The sequence below is a fragment of the Pseudoliparis swirei genome, chromosome 8 (assembly GCF_029220125.1).
Source record: "Pseudoliparis swirei isolate HS2019 ecotype Mariana Trench chromosome 8, NWPU_hadal_v1, whole genome shotgun sequence".
In the NCBI taxonomy this organism is placed as follows: Eukaryota; Metazoa; Chordata; class Actinopteri; order Perciformes; family Liparidae; genus Pseudoliparis; species Pseudoliparis swirei.
Genome location: NC_079395.1, coordinates 2,769,956 through 2,792,388, shown reverse-complemented (window position 1 = coordinate 2,792,388; position 22,433 = coordinate 2,769,956). Strand labels below are relative to the sequence as shown.

General features: G+C 42.2%; 1 protein-coding gene, 1 long non-coding RNA gene and 1 pseudogene across 2 annotated transcripts; 1 reads left to right on the top strand and 2 right to left on the bottom strand.

Annotated features, from left to right (window-relative positions):
- Positions 1–22,433, top strand: part of LOC130198236 (E3 ubiquitin/ISG15 ligase TRIM25-like) — a 99,481-nt pseudogene that overhangs the window by 13,129 nt on the left and 63,919 nt on the right.
- On the bottom strand, positions 15,973–16,508 carry LOC130198253 (uncharacterized). Its single transcript, XR_008832594.1, has 4 exons — positions 16,483–16,508; positions 16,279–16,365; positions 16,093–16,182; positions 15,973–16,007 (listed from the first exon to the last, which is right to left on the bottom strand). It is a non-coding gene; the product is annotated as an uncharacterized LOC130198253 (long non-coding RNA).
- On the bottom strand, positions 18,319–22,419 carry LOC130198371 (uncharacterized). Its single transcript, XM_056421525.1, has 6 exons — positions 22,408–22,419; positions 20,794–21,022; positions 20,247–20,683; positions 19,931–19,950; positions 19,188–19,331; positions 18,319–18,482 (listed from the first exon to the last, which is right to left on the bottom strand). The coding sequence occupies exons 1-6, from the start codon at positions 22,417–22,419 to the stop codon at positions 18,320–18,322; spliced, it is 1,005 nt and encodes a 334-aa protein (XP_056277500.1). The 3' UTR covers position 18,319.

Below are 22,433 nucleotides of genomic sequence, written 5' to 3'. Positions count from 1 at the left end.
TCTTCTGTACCTCATGAATAATCTCCTGTCTCACCACCTCCAGACTGTGTGTGGTGAGAACGTGAGAGGAAATTGCAACAGAAAACGGACACATTAGCTCTATAGAAAATAATAAAATCAATAAAAAACTTGTAGCAGCGGTGATGTTTCAATAATTACAAATGAAACTGGGCGAAATCGCTGCTTTACGTGTTTGTTATGCCAGAGAGATTTAGCAAATTCTCAGAGGCCCACACAATTGTCCATCCTTTAAGAGACACGATAACAACTGCAGTAATGAAACCTATGGAGAACCCAACAGCTAACATTAGCTAACACAGCTCTGTCATAGCTAGCATGTTTCAGTCTTATTTCAGTACACTGTAAAACTTTTCACTGTAAAATTACAGTAATTTACAGGTGAAACTGCTGCCAGTAAATTACTGTAGTTTTACAGTATCTCTACTGTATCAAAAGAATACAGCAGCTTTCTGTATTCTTTTGATACAGTAATTTACTGTAATAATTCAAAATTACAGTAAATTACTGGCAGCAGTTTCGCCTGTAAGTTACTGTAGTTTTACAGTATCTCTACTGTATCAAAAGAATACAGCAAGCTGCTGTATTCTTTTGATACTGTAATTTACTGTAATAATTCAAAATTACAGTAAATTACTGGCAGCAGTTTCGCCTGTAAGTTACTGTAAAATGTACAGTAATATGGAAATACAGTAACTTGTAATCAAAATGTAAAGTAATTTGCTAAATGAATTCGTAAAATAACAGGACTTTTAGTGTTTGCTCTTTACCCCAAAACATTTAGGAAACTGTAGCGGAAGCATCTGTCAAATTAACAAGCATGAAAAAGAACAATTTGCAATAAATAAGACAATAGGACATATTCATAATATTCTTGTTTATTAGAATAGCCTTGACAAAAAATAGCATCCAAATAACTGATTCAAATATTCTAGCCCTTAGAAATCAAAATGGTATGGATAAGTTGCATGTGTGAGTGTGTTTTCCTAGTGAGTGCATGGTTATCGGACAAAATGTGTACTTGATGAACTGAGTAAATACTAATGTTTCAAAAGAAAAGAGCCTCCCATTATGCTAGGGGTTTTACTTAACAGAACAATACTGACTATTGAACAATACTGTGTGCTAGCCCAAAACACAAAATAGCTATTACACATATAAATACTGGTGTGAATGAATTTTTTAATGTGTGTGTATTTGTACGTTGTGCATTGTACTTTACAGACTGAGACAATAGTGTTATGTTTCAAAAGGAAAGAGCCTCCCAGTACGCTAGAGTTTTTTACTTGACAGATCTATGCTGTTGAACAATATTGTGCGCTAACTTCAAAATTTAACAGAAATAATGTCTGGTTGGACATTGTTAAGATAATAGATACAAATAAAACAAAAATAGCCCTTACAAATACAAATAGCAATGTGAATGAGTGAGACACATCCATAGATATGAAGGATTAGTGAGTGTGTATATGTGTACTCATCTGAACTCCACGGACAATGTGAAGAAGTGAGACCCATACATAGAAGGATGTGGGTGTGGGTGTGTGCGTCTGTGTGAGTGTGTTTGTGTATGTGTTTGTGTATGTGTGTGTGTGTGTGTGCATGTGTGCGTGCGTGTGTATGTGTACTCATCTGAACTCCATGGACAATGTGAAGAAGTGAGACCCATACATAGAAGGATGTGGGTGTGGGTGTGTGCGTCTGTGTGGGTGTGTTTGTGTATGTGTGTGTGTGTGTGTGTGTGTGTGAGTGTGTGTGCATGTGTGCGTGCGTGTGTATGTGTACTCATCTGAACTCCATGGACAGAGTCAGGAGTAGTAGTATAGGGACATGTATGCGCGTATACGTACGTGCACGCGCGCCACCTCACATGCACTCTCATGCACGCATATATATGTCCCTATTATGCATATTTTTTATGAAAAAAATATATTATTTAAAATATAAAATATTATCACAAATTAAAAATCTATAAAATAAAATAATTCCCTATAGATAGGAGCTCTTGTTTGTACCATTTAAACATTTATAAAACCCTTCCCTGTGTCTTTAATAATACATACTGTTTATCAATGGATAAGGAATGTGCTGAAATGAATGTAAGTGGGGTCCCGCCCCCCTCAGCACATGCACTACTGTAGCTACGATGTCATACATGCACGAGCGGGGCTTTGCGCACTACAGCTATGCTAATGAGCACATTATGCTTATGAATAGGTAGGGGTGGGAAGCTAAGGTATGGGGGGCGTGTTTGGTGGGAAAAAAAAGGTATGTCCGGAGGAGTAGGGAACGATGTTATTGGGTGCATACTACTTATGAATAGGAGGGGCGGAGGGTCAGGTAGGGGGTGTGTTCCTTAAAAAGGTACGTCTGCGAACCGCTCTCACATCAACAGTCTACCGTTATCTGCCTGCTGATCACGTCGCTATATCTGTTGGCGCAGCCCATTCCTTGAGAATAATTTTTTCTCCAAAAAGGTAAGTGATGTTGTGTTTGATAAAATGTTGTATAATATATCGATTGTAATATGGTTGTGTACTTGATAGCGAGGGTTCCGCATGGCGTTGGCTGCGTGTCCGGTGCGGTGCTCAGTAGTCTAGAGCCGTTAGCCTCCGGTCCGTTAGCCTCTCCGGTGCTATATGGACACACGTGGTCCCTAGGCTGTTGTATAATGTTTCGCTTGTAATAGTGTTGTGTACTGGCTAGCGATGGTTCCGCATGGTGCTGGCTGCGTGTTCTGTGCCGTGCTCAGTAGTCTAGAGCCGTTAGCCTCCGGCCCGTTAGCCTCTCCGGTGCTATATGAACACACGTGGTCCCAAGGCTGTTGTATAATGTTTCGATTGTAATAGTGTTGTGTTCCGCATGGCGGGGGCGCAGCAGTCTAGTGTCGTTAGCCCCGGTGCTGGTCTATAATAGTATTGTGAACTTGCTAGCGAGGGTACCGCATGGCGTTGGCTGTGTGTCCGGGGCGGTGCGCATCAGTCTAGAGCCGCTAGCCACCGTACAGCTATCCCCATGGGCTACAGGGACACACGTGGTCCCTATGCTGTTGTATAATATTTCGATTGTAATTCATCTTTATATAAATATATATTCAATCACTCTTTAATATAAAACATACACTGACGCTGTGTTTTTATTAATTAGCAGATCATGGATAATATAAATATTGGTAACATCGAAAATATGCCGCCGTCAGCTGCTGTATGTTCCGGTAGTGAGTATTAAATAATTATAGTAATGATGATATGGGCTAATAGCGTTTTGTTACGGTCTATATGTATGATTTATCTTGTTTTAGACAGGCTGAAACGTAGGCGACCGCCCACAGTCGTAAAGTCAACCCCCCCAAAGACATGTGCGCAACAGCTGTTCGACCCCGCCCCACCGATCAATGACTCCGCATCAGAACTAGCTGCGGCAATAGCTGGTATACCTGGGGTTGTCGGTGAGTATTTGTTTTAATTACATGATGGCTGCCTAATTATCCATACGTTAATATTGTGTAGTATGGTGCAAAAATAAAAATTTAAAAAGTGGCATTATCTTGTTGATTTCTTCAGCTTTCAAGACTCCTATGAGACCTGCTGGTGTTAAAATATTGACACATCCTGTTGCATACAGTCAAGACATCTGTGCACAGCTATCAGGTAATATATTGCTACTGTATTATTACCTCTGTATATATATATATATATATATATATATATATATATATATATATATAGAGATGTAGATATATATGTATAGATATGTGTTTTCTCAGAGGCTTTAAAGACCCCTTTGAGACATGCTGGTGTTAAAATATTGACATATCCAGTGGCATACAGTCAGGACAACTGCACACAGCTATCAGGTAATATACTGTTACTGTATTATTGTTATTATTACTGCCATATATATATATATATATATATATATATATATATATATAGAGAGAGATGTAGATATGTGTTTTCTCAGAGGATTTTCAGAGCAGACCAGACCTAGCATCAGCCCCCCGGTGTGGGAACACCCCCTCATCAGATTCAATTCAATTCAGTTTATTTGTATAGCCCAATTTCACAAATTACAAATTTGTCTCGGAGTGCTTTACAATCTGTACACATAGACATCCCTGCCCCAAAACCTCACATCGGACCAGGAAAAACTCCCAAATAACCCTTCAGGGGAAAAAGGAAGAAACCTGGAGGAGAGCAACAGAGGAGGATCCCTCTCCTAGGATGGACAGATGCAATAGATGTAATGTGTACAGAAGGACAGATTTAGAGTTAAAATACATTCAATGAATATGACAGAGTGTATGAATAGTTCATAGTAGGCATATTCCACGATGGAGACCTCCACGATCCATCAGGCAGATGGCGGTGGGGAGGAGGAGGGCGGAGTCTCAACAGGACAGTGGCGTAGTCATGAGCAGGAATTCCACGACCCAGACGATCCATCAGGCAGATAGGATCTATGCCGCCTCATAGGGTCCGATGACCCCATGAGACGTAAAGTCAAAAGGACTTCCGGGGAGAAAGCAGAGTTAGTAACGTGTGATTGAGAGATGAAAATTCATCCTTAAGGAGAAAAAAGAGGAGATAGGTACTCAGTGCATCCTAAAACGTCCCCGGCAGCTATAAGCCTATAGCAGCATATCAAGGGGCTGGACCAGGGCAAACCTGATTCAGCCCTAACTATAAGCTCTGTCAAGAGGAAGGTCTTAAGTCTACTCTTAAACGAGGTGTCTGTGTCTGCCTCCCGGACTGAAATTGGAAGCTGGTTCCATAAAAGAGGAGCTTGATAACTAAAGGCTCTGGCTCCCATTCTACTTTTTAAGACTCTAGGAACTACAAGTAGTCCCGCATTTAGTGAGCGTAGCTCTCTAGTGGGGCAATATGGTACGACAAGCTCCTTAAGATATGATGGAGCATCACCAATCAAGGCTTTGTAGGTTAAGAGAAGAATTTTAAAAGTGATTCTTGATTTTACTGGGAGCCAGTGCAGAGCAGCTAGTGCAGGAGTGATGTGATCTCTTTTCTTAGTTTTAGTGAGAACACGAGCTGCAGCATTCTGGATCAACTGGAGGGACCTAAGAGATTTATTAGAGCAGCCTGCTAATAAGGAGTTGCAGTAATCCAGTCTCAAGTAACGAACGTGAACCAATTTTCTGCATCTTTTTGAGACAAGATGTGCCTGATTTTTGAAATATTACGTAGATGAAAGAATGCAGTCCTTGAGATTTGCTTTACGTGGGAGTTAAAGGACAAGTCGATCAAAGATAACGCCAAGATTCTTTACAGTGGTGTTGGATGCCAGGGCAATGCCGTCTACAGAATCCACATCACCAGATAATTGATCTCTGAGGTGCTCAGGGCCGATTAAAATTACTTCGGTTTTGTCTGAGTTTAACATCAAGAAGTTGCAGGTCATCCATGATGTCTTTAAGACATGCTTGAATTTTACAGAGTTGGTTGCTCTCCTCTGGTTTTATCGATAAATATAGTTGAGTGTCATCTGCATAACAATGAAAGTTTATGGAGTGTTTCCTGATAATATTGCCCAAAGGAAGCATGTATAAGGTAAATAAAATTGGTCCAAGCACAGAACCTTGTGGAACTCCGTGATTAACGTTGGTGGTTATCGAGGCGTCATCGTTACAAATACAAACTGAGATCGATCTGATAAATAGGATTTAAACCAAATTAGTGCCGTGCCTGAAATGCCAATCGACTGCTCCAGTCTCTGTAACAGGATGTCATGGTCAATGGTGTCGAATGCAGCACTAAGGTCTAACAAGACCAGGACAGAGAGGAGTCCTTTATCTGCTGCCATTAAGAGGTCATTTGTAATTTTCACCAGTGCCGTCTCGGTGCTGTGGTGTTTTCTAAATCCTGATTGAAATTTCTCAAATAAACTATTATGATGTAGAAAGTCGCACAACTGATTTGCGACCACTTTCTCAAGGATCTTGGAGAGGAAGGGAGGTTAGAGATCGGTCTGTAGTTAGCCAATACCTCTGGATCCAGAGTGGGCTTCTTCAGGAGAGGTTTAATAACAGCCACCTTGAAGGAGTGTGGTACGTGGCCTGTTAGCAGAGACACATTGATAATATCTAATAGAGAGCCGCCAATTAAAGGCAAAACGTCTTTAAGCAGCCTCGTCGGGATGGGGTCCAAGAGACAGGTAGACGTGTTCGAAGTAGAAACCGTTGAAAATAATTGGTCACGGTTGATAGGAGAAAATCCCTCCAAATATACACCAGGGCATACAGCGGTTTCCAAGGCCATTCCACTTGAGGACAGATTGGCACTGGTTATGGGCAAGAGATTATTAATCTTGTCCCTAATAGTTAAAATCTTTTCATTAAAGAAGTTCATAAAGTCATTACCACTAAGGTTTATAGGAATGCTCGGCTCCACAGAGCTGTGACTCTCTGTCAGCCTGGCTACAGTGCTGAAGAGAAACCTGGGGTTGTTTTTATTTTTTTCTATTATTGATGAGTAATAGGCTGCTCTGGCATTACGGAGGGCCTTCTTATATGTTTTAAGACTATCTCGCCAAACTAAGCGGGATTCTTCGAGATTAGTTGAACGCCATATGTGACGTTTGCTTCAGTTTGCGGGTCTGAGGGTTATACCAGGGAGCAAACCTCCTCTTCCTCACTGTCTTCTTCTTCAGAGGGGCTATCGAGTCCAGTGTCATTCTCAGAGAGCCTATGGCACTGTCAACAAGATGATCAATCTGGGACGGACTAAAGTTAGACCAGGAGTCCTCTGTTATATTGAGACGTGGTATCGAATCAAATACAGAAGGAATCGCTTCTTTAAATTTAGCTACAGCACTATCAGTTAGACATCTAGTGTAAAAACTTTTGACTAACGGAGTACACTCCGGTAGTATAAATTCAAAAGTTATGAGGTTGTGGTCTGACAGAAGAGGATTCTGTGGGAAGACGCTCAAATGCTCAATGTCAACGCCATAAGTAAGAACAAGATCAAGCGTGTGGCCAAAGCTGTGAGTGGGTTTCTGTACTCTCTGACAGAAGCCAATCGAGTCCAACAAGGAGATGAATGCAGCACTAAGGCAATCATTATCAACATCCACATGGATATTAAAATCTCCAACAATAATAACTTTATCGGTTTTAAGAACCAAACTTGATATAAATTCTGAGAATTCAGATATAAACTCTGAATATGGACCTGGTGGCCGGTACAGAATCACAAATCGAATTGGCTGTAGTGTTTTCCAGGTTGGATGTGAAAGACTAAGAACAAGGCTTTCAAATGAGGTGTAGTGTAATTTTGGTTGAGGATTAATTAATAGGCTCGATTCAAAGATGGCTGCTACTCCACCTCCTCGACCGGTGCCTCGAGGAATGTGAGTATTAATATGACTTGGAGGAGTCGATTCATTCAGGCAGACATATTCTTCATGGCTCAGCCAGGTTTCAGTTAGGCAACATAAATCAATGTGATTATCTGATATTAAATCATTCAGTAACACAGCTTTAGATGACAGAGATCGAATATTTAGGAGACCACATTTAATAGACCTATTTTGTTGCACTGCTGAAATAATTGTGTTAACTTGTATAAGGTTATTGTGTACGACTCCTCTTCTGCTTACTTTTGATTTATTTAATTGAAGTGGCCGTGGGACAGACACAGTCTCTACTCTAAAGTCAAGGGTGGGTAACTGCTTGAATGGAAGAGCAGAGAAGGGTGTTAAACTACAACTCTGCTCCCGGTTCCTGATCTGAACCCTGGGTTGTCATAGATTAAGTCACGTGATCAACTTGGTCATATTCGCAGAAATGAGACGCGCTCCGTCCAACGTGGGATGAACGCCGTCTCTCCTCATCAGATCAGGTTTTCCCAGAAAGTCTTCCAGTTGTCTACGTAGCCCACATTATTCGCTGGGCACCACCTCGACAGCCAGCGGTTGAAAGACGACATTCGCTATACAATTCGTCTGTCTGCAAATTTGGGAGAGGGCCAGAGAAAATTACGGTGTCCGACAACGTCTTGGCATAAGCACACACCGATTCCACATTAATTTTAGTGAGTTCCGAGCGGGCTCGGCGTCATTACCACCGGCGTGTATTACAATCTGACTGTATCTCCGCTTATCCTTAGCCAGCAGCTTCAAACAAGACTCCACGTCGCCCGCTCTGGCCCCGGGAGGCACGACTCTGGTCCGTGGCTTCGCTATTTTCACGTTCCTGACTATAGAGCTCCCGATAACCAGGGTGTGTTCCTCAGCGGGTGTGTCGCTGAGCAGGAAAACTGGTTCGAAACGTGAAGTGGTTGGTGCACAGCGGGCTTCTGTGTAGACTTACGACTCCTGCGAACAGTTACCCAACCATCCGGCTGCACGGTTACCGCCGGGCACAGCTAACAGCTGACTGTAGCTCCGCCGACTACGGGAGAGGCGGGCTAACTAGCATAGCTGTCTGAGCTTCGATAGCGGAGCCGTGCATCTAACCCACTTAGACCTGCCTCCAACCTAGCAAATAAACTACACTTGTTGCATGTATCGTTATCATTAAGGGAGGCAGGGGGATAACTATACATGAGACACACTGAGCAAGAGGGAGCGGGAGGGAGAGAAGAAGAAGTCATGCTCGCTGTTGAGCTGGCAACCAAAGCTTACCGGAAGAGTGAGATGATGCGTTCAGGAGCAGCTGGGGGAAAGAAAAAAAAGAAAAAAAAAAAAATGATGACCCCCTTAGCTGTGCTCAATTGTACACACTCTCATCACCAAAGCCAAAGAAGAAGAAGCAGAAGAAGCTGATAAATAACAGGTCTGTTATGGGTAGACATAATGACATGTCATATTTGTTTATAAACAGTCTATAAAATATATATGCTATTTCACCCCTAGAGCGGCGATTCCATTATCAAGGGAGGCGTCTACACTATGTGTCGAAACGCAGACCCTTGATAATACATGCTCTTCTGAGACACAAACACCTCGGGAGCCAACGACGAGAACACTTGCTACACAGACAAAGCAGTGTATTCAAAACCGTAAAAGGTGTGTTTTTAGTTATCTTGTTGACATTGTATTATATATATTTTTTTTTTCAAAATGAAAATGTAATAATATAACTTATTATTATTGCTGTTCCACAGATCCGTGAAAGCCTCGCAGGAGCCAACGACAACATTTGCTACACAGACAAAGCCGTGGATTCAAACCGTCCCCAAGAAAGCCGTTAAAAGGTGTGTTTTTAGTTATCTTGCTGACATGTTTTTTTTTTTTTTTTTTTTCAAAATGAAAATGTAATAATAACTTATTATTGTTGTTGTTCCACAGATCTGTGAAAGCCTCCATTACCCGATTCCACAACCGTACAGACCCTACAGACATCTGCAGCAGCAGCAGCAGCAGCAGTAGCAGCAACATCATCAACAATACACCCAACGACTTCCTCGTCGATGACATTGTGATAAATTCAGGTTTTGACGCTCCGTCCCCACAGATTGTGATACACCCTATGGTTCATACATCAACAGCTCTATGTTTAAATGCCTATGATTTACCACTGGTTCAGGCATCACAAGATCTATGTTTAAATGCCTATGATATACCAACCGAGGTGCAAGATCTTATAGACAGCGTCTGCCCAGAGCAACTGTTTGATGGGAGGGGTGTTTGTTCCAAAGGTGTTGTCGATAATCAGTATACAGAATTGAGAGGTTTGCTTGGCGACATACAGGGGGGCATTAGTACACTAAACACATCACACATTAACTTGGGAGCCGTCCTATCTGACCGTCACAGGTCTGAGGATAAAACGGTGGCCGACTTTAACACTACACTTTTAGAGGCCATCAATGCACACGGTGTTGGTCTGTCTGCCGACATACACAGGGGGATTAGTGCACTAAACACATCACTCAATACCTTAGGCTCCGTCCTATCTGCCCGTCACAGGGCTGAGGATAAAGCATCGGCCGTCGTGAGCACGAAGCTTTTAGAGGCTATCAATGCCCTTGGGGTTGGTCTGTCTGCCTACTACCGTGTCGAGAATAAAACCACTATCGATGTGGTAAATACCCTCGGTGTAACTCTCGGCAGAATTGCACAACAGTTAGTCCGCAGAAGCAATGTCAACAACACCATCACTCGTGCTCTAATAACCACAAAACACAATCCTGTTTGAACAGCTGTAGACTGCTGCCGTGTTATACCATCCACCTCCACAGGGGGGAGCCACAGTTGTTTTATTTTTATATACAATGTCAACAACACCATCACTTGTGCTCTAATAACAACAAAACACAATCCTGTTTGAACAGCTGTAGACTGCTGCCGTGTTATACCATCCACCTCCACAGGGGGGAGCCACAGTTGTTTTATTTTTATATATATAAATTTTTTTGCTTCCATTTTTTTTTTTTTTTTTACTACGCTATTACGGTCTAATGTAGTTTTTTCTTTGTTTCAACGGTGTTTTTTTCTTTGTTTCAACTGTGTTTGTTCACATAATGTCGCCACCACGTAAGGTTTGTCGTTATAGCCCATCACACTGTATCAGTGGTCAGGACCTCGCTGTTGATAGGTTATCAGATACAACTGATGATGATGATGATGAGCTGGCATGCCCTATACACACACAAATAAATCCTTTGGCAACTCTTGAAGTCGACTTGAATGAATGGCAAGGGCCTTCTGAAGTTCCAATGACACCCACACGCCAGAGAGTTGTCTCTCTACATCACTGTGTGTACATGCTGTAGACTGGTTCAAATCCTCGGCACATGTCCTGCACAAGGGGAACATGAGTTTTCCATGACATCTGTGGGGGAGGACAGGGTGGAACAAGCCTCTTGGGGGGAGTACCACACATTTTACAAACCCAAAATAGTTATCTATAGAATCAAAGTTCTTGAAGATAACCACAGGGTGTCCTACAGGATAAGGCTTGGTACTCTGTACCATGGGATACAGACTTGTAAAGTCGTAGTATCTGATTTTCTCGTCATTTTCAGCACTGACCTTGTGGTACAGTTTCATAGCGTTTGTTCGGCCTCCAAAGAGTGCCTCTCGTGGGTTTAGCCGCTCAGGCTTTTTATATGTGGCCATGAATGCCTTCACGGAGGCATTGTGACGTTTTAAGGATGCCCACTCGCACTCCCAAATCACCGTGACACGTACACCATGGTGTCTTTGCAGGTTCTGCACTTTGACCTTAAAGGCGTTGTACATTCTACCATAGGTGACCTTGGTAACAGGGTTCACGTCCCCCTGTACATGGCATTTGACACATCCATGATAGAAACACCCTGCAAACTCGTAGCACATCCGCTCCTCAGCATTATAACCATCAACGTAGAAGGGGTCAAATGCTTGCTCGCCATGATTGAGGGCGTGTTTGATGTCGCAGTTGTTTGACCGCGACAGGTACTCGAGCCATTGGATGGATGCGTCGGAGAATGTTTTGTTCTGAGGGGTGTATGCCCCATCATACGTCAAAGCGACAGTGTCGCGGGGCAGAAACAGTGTCTTGAACACACCCATACAGGCGGATGCGAGGGTGGTGTAGCTGAAGGGGTCTAACTCTGTACACTGCATGAAACTACTGCGATAGGTTGTGCAGGCCCTTCTCAATAGTTCAACGTCATTGACGCAGTACCGAGCGATCTCCACTTGGAAGTCAAACGTGCCTCCACAAACTGATTTGTACCAGCTCATGAACGTGGCCTTGTCACTGTCGATCATTTCATTGTACCCATAGTCAGACGGTTCAGGATATTTTCCGACATAGTTTTCATGTTCGCGAGTGTTAAACCGATGGGGAAAATGTCCCTTGGCTAGGTCGACAAAGCCTAAGGCTTCAGGAGTCCTCGACAGACGCATGGGCAGAAAACTAAAGGAGTCAATCCACCGTTGTTGATAGGCCTGATCAAACATCAAAATGACACGGCTCCCTCTCATAGTCACACTAGGTGTGATACCTTGCTTGACAAAATACTCTAGGAGTATGTAGTTGTCAAAGCCCGACGCATTGTGTGCTATGAATGTGTAGCCTCTGTACTTTGGCATTCGATAATGCCGGACAAAGGCCTCAACACACCTTAAAGTTGTGAAACAAAATCGTTCCCCAGACATTTCCATAGAACACACAAAGTTTGCTTCATGTTTCCCTCCGTGAAACCGGGTCTCGAAATCGAACAGTATATAGTTTGTCTGTGCTACTTTCTTCTCAACAGGTTGAATAAAACAATTGTGCTCTTTGTCACTCTCCAGTCGGGGCTCCCACAGTGTGTACACTTTGTGTAGCACACGCAGGGGCTTTTTGGCCAGTCTGTAGAGCGACCCGCAGTCGTCACAGTGTTTCAAGGTCTTGCAGGGGATATACTTGTGAACTATTTCAGGTTTTTTGTGCTGTTCAAAACAGAATTTTGAATTACAGAGGCGTTTACAATCACCACATTTCAGCTTTGCCCCGCCCTGGGTCCGACACTCTATGGTGAAACACACATTGCATCTCTGTGAGCAATTGTGATACAATATGGTACTGTATGTTTGATAACAATAGTCGCAAATGTATCTCGCACCGAAAAAACCCTTCTTGTTTTCGATCAGGTAGTAATGATTATTGTGTAGGTATAGCCATACTGTTTGAGGGTGCGGAGTGTCGTGGGTCTGAAAACATTCGAGACGTTTACAGCCTGCTCGGTTGTGGAAGACTATGATCTTTACACCCAAAAGTCTTTCAAATTTACCAACGTCGGTGAGTGTGATAGGATGGTTTATATCAAAACCGGCTGTCTGCTGTATCCGTGTAGCGTAGGTCAGTATAGCAGCCGCTGAGGTCTGGGGGTATTTATAATGGGATATACACATGGCAAAGCACAGTTGATTGTCCAGGTTACCCGCATGGTAGAGAAACCTCCCTTTTTTAGACAGTATCTCGTCATAGGTCACCCCTCCCAATTTTAGTCGTACCCCAACACCCCCACTCCGGTTACGGGCTACTGTAACAATCAGGTCCAATGAATCGTCAGATATCGAGTCATCATTGCTCTGCAATACCTTGGATATTAGCTCAAGAAACAAATCCGCATTGTATGCATCATCGGACCGTAATATGGCTTGCACATCACTGGCCAGCGACGGCCCTCGCAATACGACATTCAAAACACTACCTCTAGGGGCTGTATTAACAGCTTGGTCGATCGCACCACCCACAGCATCACGAATCAAGGAGGGAATCATTTCAATATCATGAAGCCGTATGTTACGAAAATCAACACGCTGGCGTAGCTCAAAAGCATTAAACAATGGTATATCACGGATGGGTAAACTACCCGTAACACTCCCCCCTGCTGACGATGTTGTTGCTGGTGATGACGAAGGTTGCTCAATCACCCCACCCCCACCCTCTTGTGTGCTGTTTGAGGCATTCTGTACGGGTGTAGACCCTCTTTGAACACACATAGAGTCTGTAGCTTCAACAATCCCTGGGGAGTCGTGTGTCATATCAGGTGGGGGTTCGACAATGTTTAACTGCTCATCTATGGACACTGCACCGTCATCACACAATGACCCGTCAATCACACAGTCATTAGGGGTACACCTATTCACATTGGCCAGAGGGATGGGGTCGTTTCGAGCTAACCATTCATTCAAGTCATCCTCAAGAGCTGCCAAAGGATTTATTTGTGCGTCAATCATTCCATCGTCAGGGACACACCTATTCACATTGGCCAGAGGGATGGGGTCGTTTCGAGCTAACCATTCATTCAAGTCATCCTCAAGAGCTGCCAAAGGATTTATTTGTGCGTCAATCATTCCATCGTCAGGGACACACCTATTCACATTGGCCTGTGGATTGGGGTCGTTTCGGGCTATCCATTCATTCAAGTCGACTTCAAGAGTTGCCAAAGGATTTATTTGTGTGTCAATCATTCCATCATCAGGGACACACCCATTCACATTGGCCTGTGGATTGGGGTCGTTTAGAGATAGCCATTCATTCAAGTCGACTTCAAGAGTTGCCAAAGGATTTATTTGTGTGTGTATAGGGCATGCCAGCTCATCATCATCATCAGTTGTATCTGATAACCTATCAACAGCGAGGTCCTGACCACTGATACAGTGTGATGGGCTATAACGATAAACCTTACGTGGTGGCGACATTATGTGAACAAACAACACAGTTGAAACAAAGAAAAAAACACCTTTGAAACAAAGAAAAAACTACATTAGACCGTAATAGCGTAGTAAAAAAAAAATTTAAAAATGGAAGCAAAAAAATATATATATATAAAAATAAAACAACTGTGGCTCCCCCCTGTGGAGGTGGATGGTATAACACGGCAGCAGTCTACAGCTGTTCAAACAGGATTGTGTTTTGTGGTTATTAGAGCACAAGTGATGGTGTTGTTGACATTGTATATAAAAATAAAACAACTGTGGCTCCCCCCTGTGGAGGTGGATGGTATAACATGGCAGCAGTCTACAGCTGTTCAAACAGGATTGTGTTTTGTGGTTATTAGAGCACGAGTGATGGTGTTGTTGACATTGCTTCTGCGGACTAACTGTTGTGCAATTCTGCCGAGAGTTACACCGAGGGTATTTACCACATCGATAGTGGTTTTATTCTCGACACGGTAGTAGGCAGACAGACCAACCCCAAGGGCATTGATAGCCTCTAAAAGCTTCGTGCTCACGACGGCCGATGCTTTATCCTCAGCCCTGTGACGGGCAGATAGGACGGAGCCTAAGGTATTGAGTGATGTGTTTAGTGCACTAATCCCCCTGTGTATGTCGGCAGACAGACCAACACCGTGTGCATTGATGGCCTCTAAAAGTGTAGTGTTAAAGTCGGCCACCGTTTTATCCTCAGACCTGTGACGGTCAGATAGGACGGCTCCCAAGTTAATGTGTGATGTGTTTAGTGTACTAATGCCCCCCTGTATGTCGCCAAGCAAATCTCTCAATTCTGTATACTGATTATCGACAACACCTTTGGAACAAACACCCCTCCCATCAAACAGTTGCTCTGGGCAGACGCTGTCTATAAGATCTTGCACCTCGGTTGGTATATCATAGGCATTTAAACATAGATCTTGTGATGCCTGAACCAGTGGTAAATCATAGGCATTTAAACATAGAGCTGTTGATGTATGAACCATAGGGTGTATCACAATCTGTGGGGACGGAGCGTCAAAACCTGAATTTATCACAATGTCATCGACGAGGAAGTCGTTGGGTGTATTGTTGATGATGTTGCTGCTGCTGCTGCTGCTGCTGCTGCTGCTGCTGCAGATGTCTGTAGGGTCTGTACGGTTGTGGAATCGGGTAATGGAGGCTTTCACAGATCTGTGGAACAACAACAATAATAAGTTATTATTACATTTTCATTTTGAAAATAAATAAATAAAAAAACATGTCAGCAAGATAACTAAAAACACACCTTTTAACGGCTTTCTTGGGGACGGTTTGAATCCACGGCTTTGTCTGTGTAGCAAATGTTGTCGTTGGCTCCTGCGAGGCTTTCACGGATCTGTGGAACAGCAATAATAATAAGTTATATTATTACATTTTCATTTTGAAAAAAAAATATATATAATACAATGTCAACAAGATAACTAAAAACACACCTTTTACGGTTTTGAATACACTGCTTTGTCTGTGTAGCAAGTGTTCTCGTCGTTGGCTCCTGCGGTGTTTGTGTCTCAGAAGAGCATGTATTATCACGGGTCTGCGTTTCGACACATAGTGTAGACGCCTCCCTTGATAATGGACTCGCCGCTCTAGGGGTGAAATAGCATATATATTTTATAGACTGTTTATAACCAAATATGACATGTCATTATGACTACCCATAACAGACCTGTTATTTATCAGCTTCTTCTGCTTCTTCTTCTTCTTTGGCTTTGGTGGTATGTACAATTGTGCACAGCTAAGGGGATCATCATCTGATGAGGGGGTGTTCCCACACCGGGGGGCTGATGCTAGGTCTGGTCTGCTCTGAAAATCCTCTGAGAAAACACATATCTACATCTCTCTCTCTATATATATATATATGGCAGTAATAATAACAATAATACAGTAACAGTATATTACCTGATAGCTGTGTGCAGTTGTCCTGACTGTATGCCACTGGATGTGTCAATATTTTAACACCAGCATGTCTCAAAGGGGTCTTTAAAGCCTCTGAGAAAACACATATCTATACATATATATCTACATCTCTATATATATATATATATATATATATACAGAGGTAATAATACAGTAGCAATATATTACCTGATAGCTGTGCACAGATGTCCTGACTGTATGCAACAGGATGTGTCAATATTTTAACACCAGCAGGTCTCATAGGAGTCTTGAAAGCTGAAGAAATCAACAAGATAATGCCACTTTTTAAATTTTTTTATTTTTGCACCATACTACACAATATTAACGTATGGATAATTAGGCAGCCATCATGTAATTAAAACAAATACTCACCGACAACCCCAGGTATACCAGCTATTGCATAGCTAGTTCTGATGAGTCATTGATCGGTGGGCGGGTCGAACAGCTGTTGCGCATGTCTTTGGGGGTTGACTTTACGACTGTGGGCGGTCGCCACGTTTCAGCCTGTCTAAAACAAGATAAATCATACATATAGACCGTAACAAAACGCTATTAGCCCATATCATCATTACTATAATTATTTAATACTCACTACCGGAACATACAGCAGCTGACGCGGCATATTTTCGATGTTACCAATATTTATATTATCCATGATCTGCTAATTAATAAAAACACAGCGTCAGTGTATGTTTTATATTAAAGAGTGATTGAATATATATTTATATAAAGATGAATTACAATCGAAATATTATACAACAGCATAGGGACCACGTGTGTCCCTGTAGCCCATAGGGATAGCTGTACGGTGGCTAGCGGCTCTAGACTGATGCGCACCGCCCCGGACACACAGCCAACGCCATGCGGTACCCTCGCTAGCAAGTTCACAATACTATTATAGACCAGCACCGGGGCTAACGACACTAGACTGCTGCGCCCCCGCCATGCGGAACACAACACTATTACAATCGAAACATTATACAACAGCCTTGGGACCACGTGTGTTCATATAGCACCGGAGAGGCTAACGGTCCGGAGGCTAACGGCTCTAGACTACTGAGCACGGCACAGGACACCCAGCCAGCACCATGCGGAACCATCGCTAGCCGGTACACAACACTATTACAAGCTAAACATTATACACCAGCATTGGGGACCACGTGTGTCCATATAGCAACGGAGAGGCTAACGGTCCGGAGGCTCACGGCTCTAGACTACTGAGCCCCGTACAGGACACGCAACCAGCACCATGCGGAACCATCGCTAGCCGGTACACAACACTATTACAATCGAAACATTATACAACAGCCTTGGGGACCACGTGTGTCCATATAGCAACGGAGAGGCTAACGGGCCGGAGGCTAACGGCTCTAGACTACCGAGCACCGCACAGGACACCAGCCACCACCAAGCGGAACCCTCGCTAGCAAGTACACAACCATATTACAATCGATATATTATACAACATTTTATCAAACATAACATCACTTACCTTTTATTTATTTTTTTTGGAGAAAAAATTATTCTCAAGGAATGGTCTGCGCCAACAGGTATAGCTACGTGATCAGCAGGCAGATAACGGTAGACTGTTGATGTGAGAGCGGTTCGCAGAGGTACCTTTTTAAGGATCACTCCCCCTACCTGACCCTCCGCCCCTCCTATTCACGAGTGGAACGCACCCAATAACATCGTTCCCTACTCCGCCGGACATACCTTTTTTTCCCACCAAACACTCCCCCATACCTTAGCTTCCCGCCCCTACCTATTCAGAAGCATAATGTGCTCATTAGCATAGCTGTAGTGTGCAAAGCCCCGCTCGTGCATGTATGACATCGTAGCTACAGTAGTGCATGTGCTGAGGGGGCGGGACCCCTCTTACATTCATTTCAGCACATTCCTCATCCATTGATAAACAGTTAGTATTATTAAAGACACAGGGAAGGGTTTTATAAATGTTTAAATGGTACAAACAAGAGCTCCTATCTATAGGGAATTATTTTATTTTATAGATTTTTACTTTGTGATAATATTTTATATTTTAAATAATATATTTTAATTTTTATTTTTTTATTTTTATTTTTTTCATAAAAAATATGCATAATAGGGACATATATATGCGTGCATGAGAGAGCATGTGAGGTGGCGCGCGTGCACGTACGTATACGCGCATACATGTCCCTATACTACTACTGTCAGGGTAGTGATAAACTCATACAAAGTCCCACTCGAAGTCCATGAGCTTCCTCAAGAGGGTGCACACATGCGGATTCAGGGATGTCGCTTTCTTTTGGACCATTCGCCCGCTCTTCTTGCTGGTCACCTTTCCCTGACGTGCCTTTGTCCCTCTCTCTGGGTTAATCCCAACACAGCTTCTGGCGAGCATGACAAGGTAAAACAAAAAGAAATAGTCAAACCACTTCTAAACTATTGTTAATGGCCACCACATATTGTTAGCATAATCATTCTTTTTCCTACTTTATGTTTATAATACATATTAGAGTAGATATATGGGAACATTTTGCTATATTTAGTTTTATATGCATCACATCTTTGGAATGTGCAAATTCAGTTTTTTTTTCTTGTACATAAGTACACGTCTTTATAACAGTAAAATGCAAAATATTATGACAAAGCACCTCTGATTAAATATGAGATTGTATTATGTTTATCACTATGAAACAGATCTGAAGCATTTAGATTGAAAAGCATTAGAATGCAAATAATTCCAATGGCATCTATGAGTACAAATGCTAGTAAGCGTAAACTTAACCGGTGTTACGATAATTAGGGGGTCTTTTGCTATTTTTTCTACCCTGCAAGGGGTATCTAGCCCCAATAAATCTGATAACCACTGAAGTTGAATGTGTATTTCTGTTTATTTTAGAACCAAAGATAAATCTCTTTTTGGAATTAAATTTATGTGCTCTGTTCTCTGATTGAAGTCCATGTCCTTTAAACAATTGAACTATCAAGCTTGCATCCTGAAGATACTATATCTATCACATAAAGATAAATGCATGGAGGCTGTAAGGCCCGAACACCTGAAACGAATGACTTGATATGGGATTCAAACTTACCTCTGTATGAATTCAAGTGTGCAGGCAGCCAGATCCTGATATTGGAGGTTGAAGTTGTAGTAGCATGCGAAGACAACAGCAAGCCCCAAAACAAACGTTGCTCCTTCAAGACACCACGTGGCCCTCGATGCTAACCATCCAACGCTGGTCAGGAATCATTGGACCTTAAACAAAATGCAAAGTGTTAGGCTGAATGTCAAATTTACCATTTGAAATATAATGAAGTGGCAACATACTGCTATATCTTTTTCTGTATTGTACCGACATTTCCAACTGATATTTGAAAAGATTTTTTAAACAATGTAAGCTTCCGATAGATATCAGGATTTTTAATTCAGTGCGGAATGCTACTTGGCCTGTTGATGTCTCTGCAATGCACATACAGTTGCATGCAACTTAGTGACTGTCCCTAAATAGAGACATCTATAGATAAATAATCACCAAACTATTTACAATTTTAAAAGCTATAAAGAGACCTTAATCAGTGGAGAAAAATGGAGAAACACAAGCAAACTACTGACATGGCAGAGACAATATTATTATATAGCCTACTGTGTCTGTATTATAGAGACTCAACTGTTTATTAACTATTTAAATTTGTGTCGTCATTTATCCAAGATATTTCTAAGCTATTTATGAATTAGTATATATTTACAGAAATGTAAAGGTGTGTGTATTATATAAAATATGAAAGAAAACTCACCACAACTGAACTCACTATAACTGAGGGGCTTAGTGCTTACCTAGAATGATCAACCGAGGGCTATCGGGGAGGGCAAGGGATGTCTTCACAGTTGCTGCTGTGTCTGACACCTTTATAGGAGACAACAATATCATTGCAGTTATAAGTTCATGTTAATACAATTTAGCATTGTTTTAACTATGGCTGCCATCAATTTCACTTTTAAGAAAATTATTTTAAAAGATATTTAAATACTTTTAAAGGCTTATCTGGAATAAAGTTGACTACATCAGTTATACTCACATCTGCCTGCAAGATGAGGGCATCTCTCTGCTCTTTGAAGTGTGCCATCAGTAGATCCAGAATATATGTCGAGCAAGGGTGTTGTTCCTGTTTAAGTGTTCTACACGTACTTTAACCTGGCTAAGAAGTGATTCATAGCCTCCACCAACCATTGTCTTGCCATCGTCCATGGTATCAGCAAAGGATTTGGGATATTGTCTTATCACATTTCTGGTGATGATGAGGCATTGTGCTCTTGTGGGGTTAGCTTCGTACTTCCTCATTTCATCAACTAACACTCTCACGAACTGCCGTCTGTCAGATGGCGAGGGTCTCTTACCACTCATCACAGTAGACAGCAAATCTGAGGGCATTTTGTTCCAGTCCACCTGAAAGGCTTCAGGCCAGGTTTTCTTTATATGTGGGCGTGGAGATGGTTGAGGAGAGGACATGGGGCTACTGGACCACGAAAGGCTTGGTGAGGTGCTTGAGGACAGCTGCCGAGGTGGGGTAACAGCACTACTTATTGGATCTGAAAAAAGAACAACACAAAGTCTTACTCTCACCAATTGTTTCTTTTTCATTGTTGAGCGAAATAATACATACATTACCGGCATCAACTGAATTATATAAGTTAATTACCTTGTAATTTCCAGCAATCAAGTAGTTTCCTACACTGGATGGGCCTGATGATGTCCACCATGTCCTCCTCTCGTACATATTTTAGGTCTTGTCGGCTTTCTACTCCCTGCAGTAACAGCTTTTCGACCAATAACTTTATCTTTTCTTCATCGAGACTCGGGAGTGTGGCCTGGATGATCTCCCGGACCCTTTCATGCGTGTCGTCAAGTGAGAAAATAAACGTGACAAACTGTCACACTTGACAGTACAGAAATCGAAGTGGCATGACAATAAAACGTCCAACGTTAATGTCCTTATGCCAGAACATCCTTCACTTAATCTTGACTCCCTCTGACCTGGGTGATCTCTATATACATGACATTTTAAAGACAACACTTTGCCAAATGAACGGTTACAACCATGAAAAGCACATTTAAATTTGATGTGGGGGGTGTTTTGGTGAACTTTCATATGCCTTACAAAGGCATATTTAGTAACACATTCGTGGCCACAAAATTGACAACTGAACATAATGGAAAAATAAGCTAGACTGCTGCCTTTCTTCCCTTGTTAACATGTAAATACTGAATACTATTAGTAACATGTTACTAATAGTATTCAGTATTTAAATATTAACTAAGCTAAGAACAGCTAACTGCTTAGCTAGCTAATGTGCATGCCAACCACATGGAGAAACATGTGCTAACTTAACTAATGTTAGCTAATCACATGTTAACAAAGGTGTTCGAAAACGTAGCCTAAGTTGAAAGTGAACTTACCGTGAGGTAGTTGGTTAGTAGTTGTCCTTTTTTTGTCTGGACTGAAGATTCAGTTGACTTTCCCAAACTGGCGGGGGTAAGACTTAAAAAAATACCCGCGGTGAAGACTTGCACCACTCATTACAAGCAAAAAATGGCGGTGGTGAAAATAAATACAAATATAGCGATATCCTAATAAAGTTGGTGTCTCCTTCACTTGCACGGGAGAAGGAACGGGGTTACTACTGCTGCGACGAGTGAGAACCGATGAACTCACTGTGTCTCCTCCACTTGCACGGGAGAAGGAACGGGGTTACTGCTGCCGCGACCGGAGCGGACCGATCATGATCGCGCACAACGGTGAAAAATAAATAAATACCGCAACTTTTCTTAAAGTGGTAAAACTAAAGTGACTTGGATGTTAACACACGGAAGATGTTATCATTAAAATAGAAACTCACAAGATTGACAGAGGAATTGCAAAACTCTGCTTTGGCTACTCATTTATGAGAACTTCAAAATAGTTACTCTCCCAAGATTCTCAGCGACGCATGATAAACTACTGTGAAAAGAAGCACTTGACCGTTAGGATCATGGAAGCAAGCGTTATAACTCCCAGAATGCATTGCTTTTACAGCATTATACAGTAATAGCACAATACAGTATGTTACTGTTAGAATTTCACTGTAAATTTACATCAAAGTGTTACAGTGTATGTTCAAACAATTTAGCTAACGTTACTAACATAAAGTCGGCAGCTGTTGTCTTGGAAAGTCGTAATACTGGAAAATCTTGGAATATTGCGCCTCGCAAACGTCTTTCTCTCTCACACGCGCAACAAGGACCATATATTTTCACGAATGTAGAGACGACTTACCTGTTCTGGCATGAAGTAGCTCTCCT

Excerpts from the sequence above, each read along its gene's own strand:
- LOC130198371 (XM_056421525.1), bottom strand. Across the intron at positions 19,951-20,246 it reads TAAACAGGAACAACACCCTT|CCCTCGGTTGATCATTCTAG; the intron begins GCTCGACATATA and ends CCTCCCCGATAG. Across the intron at positions 19,332-19,930 it reads CCCTCGGTTGATCATTCTAG|CGTTGGATGGTTAGCATCGA; the intron begins GTAAGCACTAAG and ends ATTCCTGACCAG.